Source organism: Populus trichocarpa, chromosome 1 (assembly GCF_000002775.5).
Source record: "Populus trichocarpa isolate Nisqually-1 chromosome 1, P.trichocarpa_v4.1, whole genome shotgun sequence".
In the NCBI taxonomy this organism is placed as follows: Eukaryota; Viridiplantae; Streptophyta; class Magnoliopsida; order Malpighiales; family Salicaceae; genus Populus; species Populus trichocarpa.
This window is the reverse complement of record NC_037285.2, coordinates 5,821,744-5,847,085: the sequence shown is the minus strand read 5'-3', so window position 1 is coordinate 5,847,085 and position 25,342 is coordinate 5,821,744. Positions and strand designations below refer to the sequence as shown.

The following is a 25,342-nucleotide window of genomic DNA, read 5'->3' as shown; positions in this document are numbered from 1 at the left end:
TTGTGTCTGTTTTCTTTTTGTTTGAATTTATAACGATTTAAGCATTATTGCATACAGAAACGAAAAAAAAGTGACAAAAAAATAAGTAGGAGCATCAAAAGGATAAAAGCTGATATGGTAGAGATCAGCGAGGGACAAAAACGCATAAGAGAGGGACAAAGGGAAGTCAGGGAAAAATTTCAAGAAATAAGTGAAGAGGCTGCCAAATTAAAAGAGGAGACTCATCTGATCTCTAAGCAGAGTGCCGCAAATGAACTCAGGCTTAATCTTATGTTCCAAATCATCAAAGCAAGAGCAGAGAATGATTATGCCAAGGACGCCCTCCTCACTCAAAACTTACGGTTTGTCATTCTTCAGATTAATCCTTGTGCTTGTGTTTAAGAGCATGTTTAGTGCCGAGGAATTGATATCGTGAAATTGTTTTTTATTTATAAATACATCAAATATATATATCAACACGTAAACATAAAAATGAAAACAAAAACGATCTAAAAATTCTTAAAAAATAATTTTGCTCAGCAAAAACAAACTAGATCTAAATCTATTCCCGGTCAGCAAGATAAAGTTTATCATATTGAAAACTGTACTGAGTTTTTTTATCCACCGTATTGTTTTATGCATATGATATGATTTACTAACGTTTTCTTTGTTTAAATATTATGCTTTAGTGATCTAATGGGAAGCAGAGCCATAGCATGAGCAAGCCTTCGTAGGAGAAGCAAGAATTAATCCTGTTTCTTAGCCCCCCCCCCCCCCCCCCCCCCCCCAAGAACTATATATCATCTACTGTGTCTACTCTTCTGTTCAATCTGCAATAAAGAAGTTGTATGCAATTGACTCCGAGTCCAAGGAGTTTTTCTTCTACCTTCATTTTTGTTTGTTATTACAATGTTTTTGTATTAAGATAATTATGTTTTATATTCACGTCAAGAAGGTTATTATTATTTGATATTTTTTTTAGATTAAAAATACTCTTAAAAAACACTCGAAATCCAAATCATAAACACACCATTTATTTACATGAATGGCTTTAAGGAAATTCCCAAAAAATTATTAAAGAAAATATTAAGATTGGATCATGGCATCATGCCAAAGGATCCATGCCTACCCGGTTCACTCGCATTCCTGCAGCCAACTTTATGGAGGGAATATACGAGGAAAAATAAATCTAGAGGTGAAACTTTAACATTTATAAATACAACATGGTATTGATATTTCGGTAATTGGGATTATTACAATAAAACAAATTGAGTCTTTGTTTTGGAGAAGAACAAATTAAGAATCTCAATGTTCTCTGTAAGGATTAGCTTGAGCTAAAATCATGAAAGCTCTCAAATTAGGCATAAAAATTCTATTTTTTTAGTATTTTTTCTAGATAATCTTGGATTTCCCCCCCTCATTCTCCTACTTTCTTAAGATTATTTTTTCATTACAAATTAAGTCAGTTAAATACCTATATAAACAGTTGACAGTTATAATTAAGATGTTTTTTAGAGGAGTTTTTGATAGAATATTATTTAGATCTTTGTTTATTTACTTGTGTGAAAATAACACAGGTCTAGAGTTCTCTCAAACCCCTCAGATTTTCTTGTCTTCCAGGTTTTTCCTTTAATCCTGATTTAATTAGTTTAGGCTGCGTGGGTCTTTTGCACAAATGTCGTGATGATTCTCTCTTTTTTATGTGGCTCTTTATCTATCTATTTATAGTTCATGAACCTCGAATAATTTAATTAAGCCGCTGTCTAACGGGTTGGGAATTAGTTGATTCTTTTTTTTTTTTTTTAAATTTTGATAGAGAAATAAACAAAATAAGATAAATTGTCAGTATTGTGATGTTAAATATTTTAATTTTTATTTGTTGCTAAATTTTTTACAACATCTTAGTATTAGGTTGGTGTTTTATTTTGTGATCATATATTTTTTTATCACGTAGTTAAATAAAAAATAGTTTTTGAAAAATTATAATCTCATTAGAGTCTATAATTTGGTTCATAAATTTGGCGTGCTAGCTCGTGTTACACGATTCATAAATTTGATAGTTCAACCACTGACCGGATATGTTTTTTTGGTTTTTGATCCTTAATTATTTTTAATAGTTTTTTCTTGATCTTATCGGATTGGTTAGGAAATAAACTGCATGATTTATTTTATTTTTTTTGCTTTCTTTAGGGTTATCATTATCTCAAATAAGTTTTTATTTTTAGGTTGGTGTTCAATTTTGTGACCAACATATTTTTATCATATAATTAAAAACATATTTTATAAAAAATAAATTATTAAAATCAATGAAGTCCATAACACGGTTTACTTGGGGACTGAGATTGATCTAATCTGTTATTCTCTCAATAGTTTTTTTTGAAAAAAGTTATTATCTTGAAATTTTGTTAAAAATTAAGTCATGTTTTTACTAGTCATTAAGATTGCATTTTGATACGTGAAATCAATCAGTTTTATTCAGGCTAACTTCTGCACAATTTAGTTTGAAACTCGAGATAGGCAAAGAGCTAGGTTGTGAGATTTCAAGATTGATCTATTAAGTCAGTTTTAACAATACAGTCAAAAAATCATTCGCATTTTTAAAATTTTTAAAAATTTATTCTACCTGCAGCGAAGTGCTGATCAATATACTAGTGTTTTGCATGGGACAAAATACCTAAGATCAAAACCTAATTGTATGGATTATACTATACTTTAAAAGGCGTGAGAAAAATACTATGCAGGTACTGTGGACATAGACTCATTGCATTATGGACCACACTGTAGACATATAGTATTTGCACTGTAACACCTGGGGGTGTTGTCTTTTCTATTTATTAGTCAGAAAGTATTGCTGAGTCTGGCTTAGCCGCCATACCCCACACTATTAGGTTCGGCTAGTATCCAGACTCAAGGCTATTGGGTCTGGCTGGGCTGCCAAATATTTCTAATTTTGACTCAAGGCTATTAGGTCTGGCTAGGCTGTCAAATATTTCCAATTTTGTTTTTGCCTCTTTAGTTTTTTTTTTATTTTTCCTTATTTAATTTTTTTTATATTGTAAACAGGAAATAAATATATGATACTTTTTTATATTGTACAAAAGTTGAGTGATGATAATTTATTTTTCATTTGAGGTTAGGTTGAATTTTTTTTATTAAAGCATATTTATTTTTGCCTTTCAAAAATGCTTTAAAAAAATTTGATTTTTTTTAAAAAATTTTAATTCAAATTATTATTTTTGATGTTTTTGTATTATTTTGATGTGATGATATAAAAATCAATTTTAAAAAATAAAAAAAATATTATCTTAATATATTTTTTTAGGAAAATATTTATAAAAATTAAATAACCATTACGTAATAATATAATAGCTAGCAGATTGGCCTGCGCTTCGTCACGGTTCAATAAACATTTGTTTTCAAATGCAGAAATGCTTTAGTTGGGTTAAAAACACAGAATATATTTGTACCATCACCATCTTCAAATAAAATATTTCCTATAGTAGCACCATGAATAACGCATAGCAGAGCAGCGCCTAATACACCAACAACTAATTTCTTTCCCTTTAATTTTTTTTATTTTAAGATATTTTCAATTTTATTTTTTCCTCTTTATTTTTTTTTCTTTTCTCTTTATGGATTTTTTTTCATATTATAAAAATAAAATAAATTGATGTGATTTTTTTTAAAATTTTACAAAAATTGGGTGATGATAATTTATTTTTTCATTTCAGGTTGAATTGAATTTTCTTATTAAAACATGCTTGTTTTTGTGTTTAAAAAATACTTTTATTTTTTGCTTTACTTCAAATTAATATTTTTTGATGTTTTTGTATTATTTTGATATGATGATATATAAATTTTAAAAATAAAAAATACTATCTCAATATTTTTTTTAAAAAAAATATTTTAAAAAATAGTACTGTGGACATAGACTCATTACACTGTGGACCACACTATAGACATATAGTATTTGCACTATGAAGTGTTTATCAATCAAAAAGTACTGCTGGATTTAGTTTTGTTGTCAGATCTAAAATACTTAAAATCACACTTTATATTTTTTTTATATTTAAAATAAAAATTGTTATTAATTCACTACGGATTGCGGGGAAAATATGCTAAATTCAATTAAAACCTTTGCCAAATCCTTTTCAATGCCAAAAAGGCCATATATATGATTATTCATGGAAACTACACACACAATTATTTCATGTAGATGGGGCTGCATGTAGCTATGGGACGTGACTTTAGATGCTTTGAACTTTGAAGGAAAATGAGATGTGGTCTCTCTTTCGAAGGCCAAATGGTAAACATTTTGTCAGGAATAAAAATGGAATGGTACAAAACCAGACCCGTCGCGAATTAAAGGCTTTGATAAAAATGGAATCTTTTGAGATGTTTTTTATTTGGATTGGTTTATTTGCGCAGTCGTGTTGGAAAAGTAATTACTTGCAATTTAACATCAAGCTAAGTCGGTACCTGCACTATATATGAAAAAGAGGATGGTAAATTCTAGTATAATATTATTAGCCTGGAAGCATATGATTGGCTGATTTCATTACTTAACAATGAAGTACTTCATCTTGAGTTAGCTTGTTATAATTTTATGTAAGCCTTAGATGTTAAGCTAGTACGAGGAGGAGGTTACTGTCATTCTTAGCAATCAAGTATCTTAGCATGTGAAGGGCTGAGACAGAGAGAATTAATTGTTCTTGTTAAGTCGGCATAAAAGCCTATATATAGGCACCTGTAAGCAGCATCAACGTACCATGATTTTGGCAATGCAATACATTAAGCCTGTATGTCTGTCTATATACATAAATGTTTCTTCTCATAATAATATCGTCATAGGATTAGAGAATCAAACTTTGAAGTGGTAGCGGAGCCCATGCCAAAACTTTACCAGTCTGTTGCTGTGGGAAACACTGCTGACTTGGTTGTGCTTTCTTAGTCTGTGCTTTGATTAAGGCAGCTCTTTATGATGTTGCCGCTAGCTACTAATGTATTTCTGAAGCCTCTGTGCCTTGAGTGTCTTGAGTTATATGGCTACTAGAATGATTTCAGGGGTCCGTACCATACTCACGGTATCTGCAATTCCATCGTTCTGTGATGTTGGCGGTCCTTAGCTAGACTCTAATGGATGATTCTACTACTACCTTCGGTTCTTGGATGTTTTTGAGCTCGAGTGTTCATGGGATAGAGTTGTTCCCTCTCAAGGTTGTGTTTTTACTAAAATTATCCTTCCTGGACCTGGTTTTTCTTCTATTGATCATATCTGTTTCTGCTCGAATGCTCCTCCTCTTGTGTTCCAATCACATCACGACTGCTGAAACCCTTTGCTCAAGCCTCTTCTTATACTGTTCTTTCATATTTTTGCTTTGAGATGATGCGAAGGTGAGAATCCATCAATTTTTATTTTTTTTTCATCTTAAACTACAGTTTTTTTTTTTTTCATTTTCTCCCCACCTCGTGTTTCTTTTATCAGCTATGGTTCATAAAAAAGAGTGATTAATACAGATATGGGCATAAGTGGGATAGCCCCAGATTAATCCCTAATCTATACATTAATTCTCAATTAGGTTCTCGAACCATAAGTTAGTTTTCTAACCCTATCCCGATACATTAGGGTTTCCGTCTAAAGCACTACCTTGAGCAATAATACAATGCCATTTTTAGCATAACTTTTTTCTATAAAGAATTCTCAATTATTCTAGATGAAAGGATTTGATTGAGGACCGACGTATGGATTAAGAATGAAATTGATTAAAAAATAACACCAATAAATTAGGGAATGTCAAGTTAGCCCAAAAATCATTTGAGTGGATAGAAGTACATGCAAGGTACTGTCTTCATAATTAATAAATAATTTATGATTTTTCTTTTATATCAAGAATCTCACTTGCGCAGCTAAAATAGTATAAAATCATTTCCTAAAATTAATTTCAAATAAAAAGTTAAACTTTGAACTAAATAAAGTCAAATCGACATTACAATCTCATAAATCACATAACATATTTAGTTTGATAGATGGTATTAATTACCTCTGCACAATTGATAATTACTGACACTCCATTCAATATTGCCGTAAGAATTTTCTCTAACTATATGGATCGGAGTAGTGGCATTATCAACACCTAATTAATTACAAGTGCAATTATAATTGCTTGGATACTATTTTATTTTAACGACTACAGCAACAATCTTGAGATGTGAGGAGGAATTAAATTAAATCTATGAATTTTGTGTCACAGGTACAAATTTGAAACCATTTATAGCTTTAATTTTAAGGAAAAAATGAATCTATAAGTAAAATTGTAAAATAAAACTATCTTTATAAGTGAAAAGATAAAATAAGAAAAATATTGGGTATAATCGACAATCCAAAGCTAAAATAGCAAACAAAGGAAGTAAAAAGTAAGGGGATTGGAATTGTTAAAAAAGAAAACAGCCACTTCTAGAAAGGGCGTGTTCACCTGGAAAGCCTTTAAACGGAAACCTTAGTAGAGAAGTATTCACTGACCCTCTTGCTCTCTCCCCTCATCGCGCGGATGAAAGACGTCTTCGCGCGATTGCTGTCTACATCCCTCTATATAACCAATTTCAAAGTACTTTGTCATTCAAAGGGTTTTCTCTAGTAACCAAAAGCCTTCTCATCAAGTGAGCAATGGTGGATCTTGATGCTTCGAAGACTGGTGATAGCAGTAAGTATATAGAAGATCAATACAGTTGCTTACTTGCTTCTTCTCTTTTAGTTGGCGCGTGCGTGTTGTTTCTTGTTCAATCCAGATATCAAATATAGGAAAAGCCAGCTTCACCCTGCAATTTCAAAATAGGTCTGGGTTGTGGAAGATTCATCTCAATTTCCAACTTTTATGTACCAGTTCTTTCTCTGTCTCGTCCTATTAAAATGAGATTCTTAAAGCAGACATGGACAATGGCTTTGTGTTAATTAGATATATTTTTCTTTTCTTTTTCCTTTTTTGGACAAGGTTTTAAAATTTTAAAACAATTGGAGGGATTTTGTTCTACAAAAATAGAAAATTACTGTTTTTTTTTTTTTTTAACAATCGAAGAGTTTAATGTGATGATACAACTTGGCTATAATTAATCAAACAAGGGGAATCCATTAACATAGTTGTTTTCACTCATAAGTTTCTTCTTCTTCTTCTTCTTCTTCTTCTTCTTTCCATAGATAGAACCTTATTGCTTACAGTTAGAGGATTAGCAATAGAAGTTGGTAATTAGCTGACAACAGCAAGAGATGTTTGGTCTATAAAACTACAACAGCGATTAAGCTAGCCTCTACTGAAAAGCTGAAGGATTAACTTTGACCTCTTCTTGAGTACAAACAGAGACTGAATCCCTATTCGAACCCCTCAACCTTCTCCTCGAAGGAGCGAGGTTGGTATGAGTCCCACCTAGCTAGAAGCCTAATGGTCTTTCACTCACAAGTTCTTGACCTTGGGTGAGAGTTGCATACTACGTGCATTATCATGTGCACTTTATCACGTTATTTATTTTTACTAATATTCTGTGTTTTTGTGGGATGGGATTAGCTTTGTTTTTGCGTGGCTTCCTGATGGCATCTATGGGAGTCTGTCTATATATTGCATCCAAATTCCTTATTTTGCTGGGGCTCTCTTCAATGTCTATTTTTTGTTCTCTGTTATTTGTTCTTTCAATCTTGCTCAATACTTGCATACGTTTTATTTTGGCTTAATAAAAAAAAAAAAAGTTTTCACGGTGAGTTGGCACAATATAGATAAATGGAAGGTCATTAACATGGAGACTGTATTGCAGTAAAAGTAATTAACAGGAATCTATACTCTTTTATGTATCCATAAATTAACAGTCATAAATTCTTGCTATTAATTTTGTTTCCCATTTAGTCCCTCAGGAAGGAGGCAGGGGGATATTGGATGAAAACCCCATGAACCTGCTGCAAGGTGGAGAAAGGACTGTTGCTGGAGTTTCACCTGAGCAGAAAGTGAAAAAGAGAAAAACGAGCAAGTGTGGGAAACGTGTGAAGGTAATAACAAATTTTAGCGTTAGCCATAGCTCTTGATCGAGGAGCAAAAGGACCTCATTTTTGCTTTTTTTTCCCCCATTGCTTTCATTGTGTTGTCTTGATTTTGATAGAAGAGGAAATCAAAAAGGATGGTGCATTTGCTACGTGCTATTGCTGAAGAAAATGAGAAGATCAAGAGTGGAAATGACATCTTAAAGCAGAAGTTGCAACTTAGGCAGGATGGCATCGAAATTCAGAAAACTGAACTTTGCGTTTCGCTGAACAAAACAATCACCGTTCAAGAAAACCTTGTGGAGGCATTGTCTCAAGAGCCATCAGTCCAGAGCCTTATGGTGCGTTTCTCTCCGTCTTCCTTTTAATTTCTCTCCTTATTTTGTTTAATGGAAGCATAATATGCTTTATCACGTGCGGAGTAAATCAAAATTTAGATATACTAATTTTAGTTGTGGTAAATTATGTGCTTCATCTTCCCACTTAATCCAGCTATAATTAAGATGCTTAGGTCATGCTTGTAAACTGGTAGGATTATCATTGGTTCATGCATGGAGGGTTGTTTTTTATGAAATCCTGAAGCATATAAGAGGGGTGAATTAGATGCTATAAAAACTAATCTTACAATTTCAATTCCTTTTAAACTAACTCAAAAAACTCAACAACATTCATAAATCCTTTTCAATATCAAACCACCACACAACAAATACAAGGCAATAATGCTGGAGATTTCATCATCCAAATATAAGACCAGCTGATATCATTCTTATGTCCACCGCTAGGTCAAACGATCCTAGCAACTAGCTCATACAAAACATGATTTGAAATAGTTAAATGAGCTGCTGAGCTGCTGAGCTGCCGACCTAGACAGAATCTTAAAGGCTTTAGCATCATAATTAAAAAGCATGACATATTACGTGTCGGATGACAATTCCAGATAAACATCAATATGACATTTCTCAATTAACTCATCATATTCTTCTTTGGGAAATTGCTTAAGACCATATAAAATCTCATATAATCTGGAAAGGAATGATTTTCAAAACCTGGAAGCAGCTCAACATAAATCTCATATATGATAAAACCATTAAAAAAAAATATTCTTAACTTTTATTTGAAAACAAGTTGAAATCTTTGAAACAAGTAAATGCAAGTAACATGAGTATAAATTTTAATCTAAAAATTGATTCCTGGGTCTCCATTAAAATCTACTCCTTCTTAGTTGTAACCTTGAGCCATCAAACATATCTTGTTACGAACCACATTTCCAGACTCATCAAGTTTGTTTCTAAAGACCTATTTTTTCCAATAATTTTGTGACCCTGGGATCTAGGGTCTAGGAAATAGTTTCCAAGCTTGTCTTCTCTTAAATTGATTGAGTTTCTGTTACATGACAAGTATTTAATACTCATTTTTCAAGGCATCATCACAAGTTTTAGCTTCAAGAAGGGAGATGAAACAAACATTATCGAACGTGATTCACTATAGCAAATTTAGTTTGAACATATTGGAAATGTCTCCAATGATGTCATCTTGTGGTCTTAACTTCTTTATAGCATTTGGAAGAACACAAGAAGCTCACACATCAATTTATTGGTTGTCTTTGTTTTGAGCAATTTGAAGTTCTTCCATGGATTTGTCATTCTGCAATGTATCCTCATGAGCTTTATTTATGTTCAACTTATAAAGATCAACCTCTATCAATGTTCCTTTATCATTTCTCTCATCAAAAGGGTTAGATTAATAAAAACAATACATGCATTGGTTCCTATATAGTAAGAATCCTTCTATTATAAACCAAATATGTTTTACTAGTAGTGGAATATTTAAGAAAAATACTGTCATCGAATTTATCATCAAACTTTCCCAAGTTTTGTTTTGTATCAAGTATGAAACATTTTGAGTGAAAAACTCGAAAGTAAGAAATATTGAGTTCTCTCAAACCAAATCTCATAAGGTATTTTATGTAGAATAGATCTAATAAGAACTCAATTTAAAAACATAACATGAAGTACTAAAGGTTTCCACCTAAAAAATATTAAGGTAGACCAAACTTTTTAAACATAGTTCTTCTTGAATTGACTATTTTTTCCTCTAAGCAACTCCATTTTACTATGGAGTTCTTGGTGTTGAAAACTCATGAATAAAAATATTTTCAATACATGATTTTTCAAAGGCAATACTATCAGATTTTCCACCATAGTCACTCCTTATTTTCAAAATCACAAAGACTTTCATTTTAAAGATTTTTGTAAATTTCAAGAAACCTTAAAGTGTCTTACCCTTGTGGGAAAGAAACAAAACCTATATATATCTCGAATAATTATCTTGTCGATACAACATTTTTGGGTTTGAACGAGCTTTCACTTTCCAATTAACACACACACACACGCATATATAGCATCATCATCATCATCATCATTTAATGTAGTAGCATGTAGTAGCATTCATTTCTTTTTTGTCATATTTTTTTTGTTTTTGTCATGCTTACATTTCTTCTTTGCGTTAGGAAAATCATATTTCACATGACTTGACTTTTTGTAATCAAAGCAATTGATAACATCCCTCTTGCTTGAATAACCTTTGAAGTCCCTTCGGTTTTCATACCTTTTCTTGTTCAAAAACTTGACTAATCTCCTAGTAATCAATGTAATGGCCTCATTATCATCACTACTACTTTCATTATCCTATTCGTGTAGCCATGTGGACTTCAAAGCAATAGTTTTTTTGGAATATTTTCATTTACTTTGAGATCCTTAATCTTTTCTTCATGTCCTATTAGCGAACCAGTAAACTCGTCAAATTTTAGAGTTTAAAGGTTCTCGAATTCCTTTATTGTCATGACTTTTAGCTCCCAAACTCAAGGTAAATGACCTTAAAATTTTGCCAACCATTCTCTCTTTGGTAATGATTTTACCTAATGTCTCATGCTCAATAATCCATACTCTCTAGTGAGACATCAATCTAGAGTCTTTAACCTGGCTCAACTTTTCATGAGTAACCTCAAACAACTTCCATATCTTTTGAGTTGTCTTGTGATTTTTTACCCTAGTGAACTCTTTGTTAGATAAAACATAAAAGAATTCATTTATGCGTTTGCATTACTACTATGATTTCTTACTTGTCTAACATGTCACTTACTAATAAGTTTAGGAATAATGTTCTCATCAATATCGGTTTTGGCGGGTCCAATATACCCTTTCTTTACAATATTTCAAAGTTCAATAGCACATTACTTCAGGAATGTGCTAATTATAACCTTTTAATATGCGTAATTTTTCTCATATAAAAGGAGCTTCTGTCAAGCTTTGTCCCTTAAACATCATGATCTTAACTCTTAGAGTCGTTGCTCCGCAACCAAATAAAATATCAAAGCATCTAAGAATGAAGGTAAATCAGGTGTTCTAGAAACTAACCTCACAGTTTTGTTTTTTTCAAACCATCATTTCCAACACATAAACACATCAAATGCAAGGTAATAATAGAAAAAAAAAAAAAAAGGAAGAGAGATTATGCATGGATTTTATAGTGGTTTGACACTTGCAAAAATATTTAACAAGATTTTTCACTTATAAAAAAAAAATGAAAATAACACTCACCAATAAGATTGGAGAATGATTAAAGGTAAGCTCAAAGTTAAAAGAATATAATTATGTCAAGACAATAATAATTGCCCAGTGATTGTATCAAGTTGTAAAGGTAAAAGAAAATGCCTTTTAATAGAAAAATATGGCTAATTAGTCTAGAATTTTTAAATTATGAGAAGTTTGGTATACTAGATGGTTTAAGCTAGATAAAGAAAGAAAGTATGTTAAGTGTAGAGCAAGGGTGGTAACGTGAGGTGTTTAGCAAACTTGTCTTATTTGTTTTTATTAATAAAGATGACATGATTATTTTAAATTCAATTTTTTTTTTGTATGGATAAGGTAATTAATTTTTTGATGTAAGTACATGTTATGCACAAGTCTCACACACTTGTACACATGAGATAATGATAACTTTCAGCTCACACAAGAGTATAAAAGGCTGGTCACATCTAGAAAAACAGGTCACTTGGTTTACCAGTTGTCCAATGCATTGTGTTTGACATGGTTGTCTACTAGAAGTTTTAGGAATTGTGTTTGGTATTGTCATCTTGTCTACTAGAGATCTTAGGCTTTTTAAGTGAACACAAAATGTTTCTAGGAATTTTGGAGCTAGCTCTTCAATGTTGTTTCTTGAGTATAGTAAGTTGGTTTTTTAAGACTTAAATTAGTTCTTAAAAAGATTTGAGCCACAATAAATTAACATTTAAGACTAATCTTGAAGCAAAAGTCTCATCAATATAACTATGAGTTTCACGCAACTTTAAGACATGTCAAATATCCTTGAGATGATATAAATGATAATGAACCTATATCAACACAAACTCAAAGAAATGATTAGTAAGTAATGAATACCTTTAAATCAACATTTTAAATTTATGACTGAGAGTAACTATTTTTTTTTAGTATAAATTAAATTGATAATGTGAATTCATAAACATGATATATCATGTGAAAGCATACTTTCATGTCATGTTTGAGCAGTCTTAGGCAACTCAAAAACTTGAGGTGATGTGTGGAAGAGTTTTTATTTTAGTGATTGGGATTTTTATTTTTGACAAATTAGATGATATTGAGATAAATTGTCATTTCAAGAATGGTTTTGACTTTAACTATGGCCAAATATTTAATCTGTAATATTATTAATAAATGACTAAATAATTCACCGATTTTAATAGTGAAACGCTTCTTTTTTCTTTCCATGAATTTAAAGAAGTAAAAGACTAATATCAATTTTTTTTCTTTACTGAGTTGATCTTTTAATTTTCTGGGTTTTTTTATACTTGATAAAATGCCCTCTTATTAAATAGCATGACATCATTCATTTACTATATTTTTCAAGCGTCATATAATGATTAAAGATTTTGAATTGTAGTAGCAATCTAATTGAGTTCAGGGTTGAAGGAATAAGGCGCCTAAGAATGTTCACGTTATTTAGTTGAGGACTGTTTGGCAAAATAAACTATACTACAAGCTATTTATTGGATACAAAGTTGAAGTACTTATTGTTAGATTGGTAACATTATAAAAAAGCTTAAAAGAATTTGAAAATTTAAGGAGTTGTTGAAAACATCATTTGAATATTGTTATTAAGTGTGAATAATTCTGAGATAAGATGTAATGTCTGCATAGAAGGAGAAGAAGAAAATACAGGGGTGATTACGAGTGAGGGTGAATTACCTTAATGTGTACTGTTATGATTTATGGGGATAACATTTGCATGCTGATATAGCCATTAAAACACTTGTGGATTCCGCAAGTAAAATGTATTGATGGCTGCGTTTTTCTGATAAAAGTATATCTTATTATATTCACCATATGGAATTGACATCGTTAAGTGTATTTCTAGGCTTTTGGATGATGCTATGATCTCCTTTCTTACAGGTGGGATCTGACCATCTTAATGTGGCGCAGTATGCTATGTTGTTCCCAAATGCCGACGGGGACGTTAGGCTGCCATCCAAGGCAAACCAGTCCTTCAATGACATCACTGAACTGAAGCATCGTTTTATGGTGAGCACCAACAAAATTGAACTTTTATGCCAAATGATCATAAAATGAAAAACCGGAAGAAGAAGCATGAAAAGGTAACAAGCAAAATTGAACTTTTGCTTCACGTTATCACAAGCATTGAATTTAAGAAGTGTTGAACTTGTTTAATCCTGTTTGATAAGTGAACAAAAAAGTGTGTCATTGTGTGCAGGGGCGGAGCTGGTAGCATTGGATAGGAGAGGTCAAAATTAATATTACAAGATATATTAAAAAGTTTGTTTATTTAAAATAAAAATATCAATACTATTTCATATTTAAATACTAAATAAAAAGAATTAAAATGTTTTGCAGGGGTCGGCCCCTGCTTGCCTCCCCTTGTTCCGCCCCTGATTGTGTGGATATGACCCTGATTGTGTGGATATTTAATAAATTGCCTTTGCAGGTGTTTGATAATTGATCTTTATGGTGCTTCTTCTATCAATTAGATCCTTTATCCATAGAATAAAGTATCTAGGCATATTTCTTTTTTCATATTTCGATTTCTATGAAGTTTCTTTCTTTGCTACAGCTGATAAAAATCTAGATCCTGCTCTACCCAAACTTTTCTGGTTCACCCCAGCATTCCTTACTTGTTTGACTGTTGCTGAGTAGTTTTTGGATATTCAACGAACCTCCCCATAAGGTAATTTTAATGTGACTGATTTCCCCTCTTTTGCAATTAGTTTCGCTACAGCACCTGCAGCTCTAGCTAATTGTCCACCCCTTCCAAGTGTGATTTCTATGTTATGTATGGCCGATTTCAAAGCAGACTCCCCATTCATTATTCATTAGATAGAGAAAATCACCAAGATTTCATGATCCGCGGCCAAACTTATTCCAATTCAATAAGAGATCTCGGATCGAATCGGTATATCAATATCGATTCGATTCGAGATCTCTTATTGAATTGCTCATTCAATGAGCATTCTCAATATTATGGAGGACTCGAACCTCCACGCTCTTTAGCACGAGATTTTGAGTCTCGTGTGTCTATCATTTCACCACCAAGACATCTTGAAAGTGAATCGTATTCCATGAATATGATTCCACCGCCGTAAACAGGAGTAGCATCTCGTTTTTTGGTAAATGGCGAACCGGTTTATGCGTGAACCAGGTTGGGTAGCAATAGTTTGGTACCAGATGAGAATTCTGGGGCACACTACTGATCCCTACCTCTTAAGCCCCCGCTGATCTTCCCTCAGTGATTGGGTTAACGTAAGCTCGACCCGAATTCAAAGTACCATCTATGTGGTAGGCAGCGTGCATAAGATTATATTTTATCTTTCCAGGTGAGCCAAACCCTATACTTTTTAACCTTTTTACTTTTAATAATAATTTTAATTTTAATTCTTAAACTGAAATCATAATTTATTTTATTTATCTTACTACCTGTTGTAAACTAGATATATATATATATATATATATATATATAGACACACACACGCTGCACTCTAGGAAACAGACAGCACCAAGACAAGAAATATTCATTCTCTTAGCGAGTGTTTGTTTCTGGAAAATGATTTTCGGAAAACCAGTTTCTAAATTTTATCTGTTTGTTTGCTATTAGAAAAGTTGGTCAACGGAAAACATTTTCCTGTCAAAGAAAAATTTGGCTTGATTTTCAGGAAAGTGTTTTCTTTTTATTTTGGACGGAAAACATTTTCTGGAAATTGTGAAAAATTTAGAAATTTTATTATTTGCTGGTTATATCAAATTTGGTCCTCAAACTTTTGATTGCTATATATATTTTGTTTTAAATATTTGTTTTTCAATTTCATCCCTTAGAATTTAATTTTTATATTAAATTTGATCCTCATTTTTATAATTATTATTTGCTTTTTTCCTTATCATTTTTTAATTGAAATTTTGTATCTATCAAATTTGGTACTCATTCTTTTAATTGTTACTTATTTTATTTGAAATAATTTATGAAAAGTTAATTATTATTATTTTAGTATTTTCATATTTTAATTTTTTAATTTTTTAGATTTAATCTCTATTATTTTGATTATTATTTATTTTATTTGAGATAATTTATAGAATTATATATTTTTTTCAATTCCATTCTCATTTAACTTTTTAATTTGTAAGATTTATTCTTTATTATTTTAATAAACTTGAAAAAAATAAAACATTAATAAGTTATTTTCCAGTTTATTTTCTATAACATAACCAAATACTGAAAAAAAAATTTCAATTTATTTTTCATTACAGTATTAAATATCAGAAAATAATTTATTTTTTTAAAATTTATTTTTTAGAAAAAAATTACTTTTCAGTAAACAAACGAGACAAAACCTTATGGTTCCATGTTTTCTTCTGCTTCGCAGTTTTTGCATCCCTTGTTATGAGAAGGAACATGTCGAATCCTGAAATCTTGTGCAGAAAAAATATCTTCGAAAATAATATCGCCTAAAGTTTACTATTCGTTGTTTCTGTTGGGCATAATTTGTCAATAGACGTGGACTTTAAATCATGCTTTGTCTGATTGGTCTGCGCTAAAAAGATTAAGAAATGCCTTTGCTACCTGCAAAATGGTAACCCTAGTGGATCGAAGTCTATTCCTGCCTCGTATCAAAATTAATTTGTAAGTAATATTAGGATGAAAAATATTAATTAGTTAGTTGATCTAATATAGATAACAAGTATTACTAGTGAATGATAATTATACTAAATTACTTACTGTCAGTAAAATTATATATTTTTCTTAATATACTTTAATGTGTCCTTTGTTTTGCTTATGGAAATAACCTCTTTTAAGGATTTCTTAATAATGGTGTTATGATAATGTAGGAGATACGCTGAAGTCAATGTGATGGACCAAATGAGCACTTGTACTTTTTATTTCAAACAATTGAGTACAATTTTTCTATTTTATTTTTATTTTTAAGATCACTCAATTGGGGAGGTGAAATAGGTAATGATATTAATAGAAGTGAAAAAAATAATTAATAATACTGTTACGGAGTGAAAAGATTAGATAAATTCTCGATTTTAAAAATCATAATCAACTGGTTAAAATAAAAAATACATGTGCTGAATTGATAATATATATATTAAAGTTTTTTTGATAAATTGGTAAAAACACAAAGCGGAAATAACATGTTTAGGCTAAACCAATTAGCCAATAATCTTTTTGTTATATTTTTGTTCTTGTTACTCTATGGAAGGTCAGCTAATGTTAAACAAATTACATTTATATTTGCTTTAATTATTATTTTTTCTTAATCTCGTTACAAAACAATCAATCATATAACCATGCTTTACTAGATATGTTTTTATTAGCTTTTATACTTACATGTCAATTTTTTTTGAAAAAAAACAAAACTACGTATATGCATGGAATTAGGATGGTAACATGAAAGTCTATTAAGCTATTTGACATTTCCTAACAAGAATGAGATTATTCATTAAAAATTATCAAGGTAGTCAAAGCAAACACCTTAACGCCACATCTAAGACATTTTTTCTAAAAACCCTCCTATATACTTATCACTCGAATTATCTCAAGATGCATAATCCTCAATATAAATGTAAGTATATTATTGAAATAAAAATAATGTATCCCTAACATATATTTTCTATGTACAGATCTATAGTGGGGGGCTTTCGACCATTCTCTTTTAAGGGGATTGACTTGGTTTCTCTAGGGTAATATTCTCACAATCTCCAATGGGTGGGTATAAGCTCTTCTTATTGCAATGACACATTCTTCAGGTGATGTCTAAGGACACCAATTCATTAGGGGTTGATCTCGGATCCTCTATTCTCTAGTGTAGTTTCACATTGACACATTCTCCAGGTAATGTCTAAAGGTCTCTCACCAATTCTTCAAGGGTTAATCTCGGATTCCTCATTCTCCAGTGTAGTTTTGGACTAACATATTTTTTAGGTGATGTCTAATGGCTTCTCACTAATTTGCCAGGTGTTAATCTCGGACTCCTCATTCTCCAATATAGTCTCAGACTAACACGACTCTTCAATAAGAAGGTCCCATGCTTTATATTATCTTTAGAGATGATCTTGAACCTCTCATTCTTAGGCACAACCTCTCACACGCCATTACATTTGGTCATTGTGCTTTTAAATTCTTTAATTAAAACCTTGTATTTTTTTCTTGTATTGATTAAGTACTTCTGCTTTTCATTTTGTTTTGTCACTGCTTTTCTATTATAATATTCGTTAGTTTGAGAGTTAATGGGACATAATTTAAAAGGATTCAGTCAATAAAAAAAAGAATATGAGGCTTCAATCAAAATAACATATATAATTTTATCTCGGACTCCTCATTCTCCAATATAGTCTCAGACTAACACGACTCTTCAATGAGAGGGTCCCATGCTTTATATTATCTTTAAAGATGATCTTGAACCTCTCATTCTTAGGCACAACCTCTCATACCCCATTACATCCTAGGGAGGTAACAAACCTCCCACACTTCAATGCAACCATCTCCAAAGGATGAACTTGGTCTTCATGGTGTAATAGTATCACCCTCCATAAGTTTCCTCTTTGCCTTCTAGAAATGTTTCTAAGTATAGGCGTCAGCATCCATCCCTCCAACCTCTTAGAGAAATTTTCTAAATATAGACTCACCCTTTATGGGTTCCTCCCGGCCACTTAAAAATTTTTCTATCTACAAACTCCTCATGAATGAGTTTCTCCACCTATTAGAAAAACTTTCTAAGTATGGATTTCTCTATGGTTTCACCTTACATTTCTAGAAAATTTTCTAAGTATGGGTTCCTCCATGGTTCCCCTATATATACTTAGACTTTTTTCAACCATGGTGAATACCCCTACATATGGGCTCCCTGATATATTACCCAGGGTTTCCACCCTTCTTATCATATAAAGAAAGAATGATGAACTCATCATGATAACTTAGTACTTTTAAAAGTCTTTATGGATTAATACCACAAATACTTTTAAATTTAAAGGACCTAAAAAACCTCAAAAAACTTGGAAAGCATTCCTTTTTAGGCTCGGGTTACCATACATGAGCCCAACTACTACCAAGATGCATGGGCTCGAGCATGACACCTTGTTGGTCGTGACATACCCAGTAAGAGTTAGGGGTGCTAGCGACGAGCACCCTTTGCTAGGTCCAGGTGTTATGCCTGGACCCAATTACTTTAGGTGTTAGGTGTGGTGTTATGCCCAGACCCAATTAATTTTAAATAAAAAAAGAAAATTTAAATAAAAAAACCCGTTTAGAACGCATTCACAAACCTCCTTTTAATCTGATCATGTGTGTAAAGGGTTAGCTTGTTAAAGATTCCTTAATTATTAAAATAATTTCTTAGAACATCCTAACTCTGTACGATATCTTCTTCAAAGAGTTCTTTCATGTTTATCCCTCCTTTCGCAAACGTCAACCTTTGAAAAATCCTATATATTTCTTCTTCTTTAGACCTTGTAGTTACGTTCGCATAAAAACATTCTCTCTCTCTCTCTCTCTCAAACCATGGATTAACTCGGAATTTGAGTTAACTCAAGACTTTGTTTATACTTATTTTTATATTAAATTTAATGGGAATTAATATAATTAAATTTAATTAACTTAACAAATTAATTTATAATCTAGTTAAAATTTGGTTTATTTTTTAATAAGGTTTGTGCCAGCACCCCTTATTAAGTCTGGGCATTATACCTGTACCGACCCAATTAATTTTTGGATTCAGGCATGCACCCTAAACCATCTTGTCCAAGCCTAACTTTTCCTTAGAAGTTTTCTTCAGACCCCATGCAGGCCCTATAGTTTTTTATATTGGTCCGATACATATTATTTTAAGTAGAATACAACTCAAAATATCACAAGGATGAAATTACACTTCATCCTTTCCTCTCCACAAAAAGACAAAACTTATGAGTTATAAATACACCTTGAATCCTTCAAGTCAAGAGTTCATAATCTCTTCTTTTTTAATACTTTCAGCATATATATTTTCAAAGTTTATCTCTCTAAAATATCATTGCATTTTTTTTCTCTATAAAATTACTGACTTAAGCATCTGAAAGTCCCAACATCCATCAAAGATAATATTTTACAAGTACTAGCTACCAGCTACCAACCACGTGGGCTTTTCATATCAAACCACCAGATATCTTGACTAGAAAGAATTGATCAGATTGCTTGAATTAAGAGATTAATCAATTATTTAACACATCATTTTTATTTCTAAGTATCTTGGGTTTTCAATAAAGATATACTCGACATCACAACTAGATTTGTGGCTTATTCTTTTGGAAACGAACGTTGGTTACTTAGTTTACAATAGTCTTAAATATCCTATAAAAAATACACATACAAATTCAATATTTAGAAACCGTTTGGGAACGCGGTTGAAACGGCGTTCCCTCAAAAAAAAAAATTTTGGCTAAAAATTATTTTTTATGTTTTCAGAGCGTTTTGATGTGCTGATCTAAAAAATGATTTTTAAAAAATAAAAAAATATATTTTAATGCATTTCTATACGAAAAACACTTTGAACTACAACCTATACCACAATCCCAAACAGACCCTTACTTTACTTTAACTATTAACCGGTCATTGCTCTAATAGTCCCTCCAAGTGAATGACTCTTGCTTAAGAGTCTTGAGTTTGTCTCTTAGAAACTCAAATATACTTAGAAGGCATGGTTAGAACAGCAGCCACTTAATAATGTGATGATCAGAACTGCACTTTCAATTGTTTTTTTTTTTTTTTAAATAAAAATCACTCTCGATATTGTCGCACCCGACATCGCGGCGGCCTTAAAAATTAGTATTTTTAGGGAAAATGAATTTCTGGCATCCTATTCTCTAATGGGGAATATTCTTGTTTAAGGAGTCGCCACCTAGTATTATGGTCACTAGGAACCCTAACTGGTCAACAGAGATTCTATGGTACGAGACTGGTTACGTAAAAGGGAAGATATTATCACCCCTTAAACGTTCTGCCTAAGGCAGGCTGCATTGCTGATCTTTGTCATTGATTGCTAACTTTTTTTGTTGGTTTATACTATGATTGTTTGCGTGTAATATTCCTGACTCTGGCGACATGTGAATATTCAACTACGGATATTTCCAACTCTGGCGTTGGTAAATATTACGTAGGTATCAAAATGAATAAATTTAAATCATCATTTTTTTTTTTATTCCTGACTCTAGCGTCAGTGAATAAACAAATAAAAATCAATTTATTACTACTTGTAAAACGAACTTAATTCCACCTAACTAAGCTTCGAATTTCAAATTAGTTGGTTACCTAATTCCTATCCAAAATCCTCACAAAATCTAATTACAAGAGGATTTCTCTTGTTTTTCCATCTTATTTACTCGTACGATGGAAAGAGTGGATAAAATTATCCCAATAAGAAACTGATGTGTTTTGCAGGCTGCCATATACCTTTGCAGCTACATGTAATCATGGAACCGTGTGCCTTTAATGCTTTCTGATTGGTTGGTGGATGCCTATATATCTTTTATAGGCTGAGGACGAGCTCAAAACTGTCGTATATCCAGATTAGAATCCCATCTGGTTTTAAATCAACAAATGTTCTTATCTCTTGGCTAGTATATAAATGTGCTAGGTGATTAGACAAATAATACTGGTTCTCTTAGGTAGTTGAGCTTTGGAGGGTTTTAGCGATGAAGATGCTAGGCAAGAATTTTCAAGCCATTCTCCTGTTTAGCTTTATTCTTTATGCAGTCCCATGTTATTCTCTTCCGTTATATCTTTTGGTAATTGCATAATATTACACATACGCATTAACCACTACACTGGAATAGTTAAAATAATAAAGAATGATTCTTACATATTTATTTTAATTGTATTCGTCGTTCTTTCATAGAATAGAAATCATCGTTTATCATATCAATTGTGAATCTTTTAATAATTTCTTTTACTATATAGACAATCAAATAATTTGCAAGAAAATCATCGTCCATCCGATTGCGAAATCTTGTTTTAACAATCTTCATCGCTGAGAAAGCGCGTTCAGTAATTACTGTCGAAACATGAAAAATCAAAATAAACCAAATCAACTTGTCAACTATTGGATAAATATTTTTCCTTTTTTTAAAAAAAAAAGAATAAATTCTTCTTATTTTGGTTATGGTTCAACCTAAAATCAAAACATATATCGTGAGAAAAAATTGATAATTTTGGTGGTTTTGCTAAAAACAAAACATAAAAAAATCCAAGCATAATCAAAACAAACAAATAATATATATATATATATATATATATATATATATATATATATATATAATTAATTAGAAAAAAAATCACTATCAAGAATTCAAAAAATAATCATTAGAACTAGTCGATCTGAAAAAAAAAGCAAAAATTATAAAATTATAAAAAAAACCTCATCGAATTCTTAATAAACATCTCAAAATAAAATAAACATATATTTTAAATTTAAGTTATTGATATGCTGTTATCTTGTTTTGTTTAATAAAAGATGAATTAATTGTTACTCTGTTTTAATCTTTTCACAGGAAAATTTTGTTTGTGATTTATATCGATCAGCTGCGTTGCAGGCATTTATATGTAATAAAAAGTTATCCGAATATTTGAAATCGGATAACTATCATTATCTTAAAACAAGGATTATCTCGAAGATAAAGATTATCTTGAAGATAGGGATTATCTTGAAGATAAAGATAGAATGACAAAAGCATATTGTAGTCCTTAATTTTCACAGAAGTTTGACAAATCACATTTTTCATCGAAATAAATTTCTAATATTTTAATTTTTCATTTTAAATCCTGTAAAAATTAAATTAAAAGTTAAAAGGCTAAAATTAGGTTATGACTTGTATATTTATTTCTTGCATGAAACACTGAAATTGTCGAGAAATAGATGGCCCCACTAAAATCAATTTCTAGCAAAAAGTTTTTGGCTCCAGGCGTCGACAAAAACATGTTTTCTCATTTAGCACATTTATTTTGTTTTCTCATGCATACCAAACGCCAATAAATTATTTTCAATTAAAATAATCAAGCATTAAAAAATAACTTATTTTCTAGGAAAACATATTCCTCGGAAAATATTGTTCTAAATTATTATCAGTGAAATTTAACCGTTCAATCAATGTTGGAACAAAATTTTCAATCATTTGAATTTTTCAAGTTTTACATAATTTCTGTTTGTAATTTTGATAAATTTTGGAGGGAATTTTTTTTTTCTGACAAGATTTAATTTTTCAATGACTTTCTATTTCATCTCTTAAATACAAGGATTGAAATATAAATATAAAAAAATAAAGTATTTGATCAAAATATAAAAATTTTAAACAAAAAGATCAAAAAAGAAAGTGAAAGAATTTTGAAGGCAAAAAAATCCTAAAAAAGCACGTGATGAACCATAACAGAACAAATATCCTCCGGTTTTAGCCTTATTGTCAAATTAAATCCTTACATTTTTAATATTTTTTAAGCTATAAAATCATTTTTTATATTTAAAATTGAGCATTAATAAAAAATATATATTTTTAAAAATTATGATAATCTTCTAAAAATAAATTAAAATAAATTATTAAACTCAATTTTCTGCGTAAAAAAAATCAATAACCAAAAACAATATTAAATAATAAAAAAATCATAAAACACTGGTAATCTACCGTGTTCTGTTAAGTGATAAACAATGAATTCACCACTTTTAAAAGTTTTTTTTTATAATGTTTTTATTTTTCTATATTAATCCTTTTGTGTTAGGAAGTGAGTCAACCGCACTCAACTAGTTATTTAGTTTTATTTAGAATAGTAAAATGAATATTTTACCGTGTAATGCACCCACCCGCTCATTTTAGAGATTCTTATTATAATTAATCCCTGCCATGTTTTTTTCCTTTTCTTTTCTTTTGCGTGTAAGCATTCAATTGGTCAAGTTTTTCCTCGCTTTAAAGGATGCGTTCGAGAAAGGCGAGGCACAGCCCGTTGAAAATTAGTTGGGTTTAACAAGTCGACAATATGTAATCTTTCTCATCTAGCCCAGCCGTTATTTATTTTTGTGTTTTAAAAATAATTTTTAAAAAAAATTAAATTTTATTTATTTATTTTAAATTAATATTTTTTTAGTTTTTTCTATCATTTTAATATGTTGATGTTAAAAATAATTTTTAAAAAATAAAAAATTATTATTTTAATATATTTACAAGTAAAAAATACTTTAAATACTTTAAAAAATATTTTAAAGACCAACTGCAACCATACTCCCCTAACCTCCTCCAACAAATAACAAATGTAAAGGAGTAGGAGAAAAAAAAAAAAAAAAACCAAACAAATAAATTTAAGGAATCGTGCGAAGTCGCGCGACACCAAAACTCAACGATCGGTCGAATGGCTGCAAAACATGCTGTTACAGCATGGGACCTTAATTCGATTGTATATCAAACAATCGTCACGCAACAAATACAGAGATCACGCGTGTTCTCTTTATGTATAAATGGAATTGGAGGAGGGAGTGCTCTGATCACCCAAGTCCTCATAATATAGAGAATTAACTTCAAAGGTCTCTTGTTGCATGATTTAGATTGGGTGTCGTGTTTGTGCAGAGATTAGGAAGATCACTGTAGGAAAAATAATGGGATCAACCAAATATCACCAGAAGTCATTTAGAACGATGCATTCTCATGAAAATCCTGAGGTACGTATCAAGTTTTTGTTTTCGTAATCCTTCGTAGCTAACATAGATTTTCTTACGTTGTGTTATTGATTATATATGTTGGCAGAATAGTACTAGAATCAACAGAAGAATAAACAAGCTGCAAGCAGAGATGGCAGAGATAAGCAAGCAACATGAAGAGATCAAACAAGGGCAAAAGGAAATGAGAGAAAGGTTTGAAGAGATAGATTCAGAATGTGAGCAACTCAAAAAAGAGACTGAAGTTATATCTCATGCGAGCGACAACGTGCAACTTCGTCTCAATATCATGCTTGATATCTTGAAGGCACGACAACAGGATGGCTTTGCGAAAGTTTCCGATCCGACTGGCTCTCTCCGGTTGGTCTAAATTCCTTCTCCTGTATAGTTCGTTTATTCCATTTTACAAGTAAACCACTAAAACGTGAAACCATCATATGCCATCCATATTTCTTTCAAGAACTTCAAATTATACATGCACACGCAGAAGTTAAGGGTGTCTGTAATATTATATTATGTCTAATATTAGTCTGTGTTCCCTTTCCATTTGTTGACAGTGGATCAATTATGAAATAACAGCAGCACCTGTTAAAGGAAAACGAACAAACGGAGGCTGCATGCCCAATCGCGACGGAAGAAGCGGTCTAGTTTTATTCGAACGACTTGATATAAGATTTTTAGGGAGTTTATTTTCAACTTATTTGTAGTTATCCTTTGATTATCGACCTTGTAATAAAGCAATCGGTATAATTATATGTATGCTGTAGCCTGTGTTTATGTATTTACGTATGGGGTTTTGCCTATTATTTGGTCATTGTGCTTTTAAATTCTTTAATTAAAACCTTGTATGTTTTTTTCTAGTATTGCTTAAATACTTCTGCTTTTCATTTTGTTTTGTCACCGCTCTTCTATTATAATATTTGTTAGTTTGTGAGCTAACTTGACATAATTTAAAAGGATTTAGTCAATAAAAAAAAATACGAGGCTCCAATCAAAATAACATAAAAAGATACAAGAACAAAATTATTATTATTATTATTATTATTATTTAATTTTTCATGTTATTATTTTAAAGAACGCCATCCTTAATGCAC

General features: G+C 31.1%; 2 protein-coding genes and 1 long non-coding RNA gene across 8 annotated transcripts; all 3 read left to right on the top strand.

Moving 5' to 3' along the window:
- The first annotated feature begins 56 nt into the window (after positions 1-56).
- Positions 57-944, top strand: LOC127903905 (uncharacterized). The gene is made up of 2 exons (XR_008057604.1): positions 57-341; positions 669-944. It is a non-coding gene; the product is annotated as an uncharacterized LOC127903905 (long non-coding RNA).
- Positions 945-4,833: 3,889 nt separating this feature from the next.
- Positions 4,834-17,760, top strand: LOC7477790 (uncharacterized). Of its 6 annotated transcripts, none has more exons than XM_024591036.2 (5): positions 6,413-6,680; positions 7,869-8,008; positions 8,119-8,340; positions 13,498-13,596; positions 13,787-14,030. In XM_024591036.2, the coding sequence occupies exons 1-5, from the start codon at positions 6,644-6,646 to the stop codon at positions 13,799-13,801; spliced, it is 513 nt and encodes a 170-aa protein (XP_024446804.1). In that variant the 5' UTR covers positions 6,413-6,643; the 3' UTR covers positions 13,802-14,030. The 6 variants fall into 6 exon arrangements, with proteins under 6 accessions (XP_052302961.1, XP_002299398.2, XP_024446804.1 ...); XM_052446998.1 differs by lacking the exon at positions 13,787-14,030 and adding an exon at positions 17,206-17,760 and having other exon boundaries at positions 6,419-6,680; positions 13,468-13,596; XM_024591033.2 differs by having other exon boundaries at positions 6,421-6,680; positions 13,468-13,596.
- A 6,188-nt stretch (positions 17,761-23,948) lies between these two features.
- On the top strand, positions 23,949-25,108 carry LOC112323415 (uncharacterized). The gene is made up of 3 exons (XM_024581571.2): positions 23,949-24,251; positions 24,337-24,608; positions 24,806-25,108. The coding sequence occupies exons 1-3, from the start codon at positions 24,189-24,191 to the stop codon at positions 24,822-24,824; spliced, it is 354 nt and encodes a 117-aa protein (XP_024437339.2). The 5' UTR covers positions 23,949-24,188; the 3' UTR covers positions 24,825-25,108.
- Positions 25,109-25,342: the final 234 nt, after the last annotated feature.

Coding starts and splice junctions, on each gene's coding strand:
- LOC7477790 (XM_002299362.4), top strand. CDS start 6,644: ATGGTGGATCTTGATGCTTCGAAGACTGGTGATAGCA. Junction 6,681..7,868: donor TTCGAAGACTGGTGATAGCA/GTAAGTATATAG, acceptor TTTCCCATTTAG/TCCCTCAGGAAGGAGGCAGG. Junction 8,009..8,118: donor AGTGTGGGAAACGTGTGAAG/GTAATAACAAAT, acceptor TGATTTTGATAG/AAGAGGAAATCAAAAAGGAT.
- LOC112323415 (XM_024581571.2), top strand. CDS start 24,189: ATGGGATCAACCAAATATCACCAGAAGTCATTTAGAACGATGCATTCT. Junction 24,252..24,336: donor ATTCTCATGAAAATCCTGAG/GTACGTATCAAG, acceptor ATATGTTGGCAG/AATAGTACTAGAATCAACAG.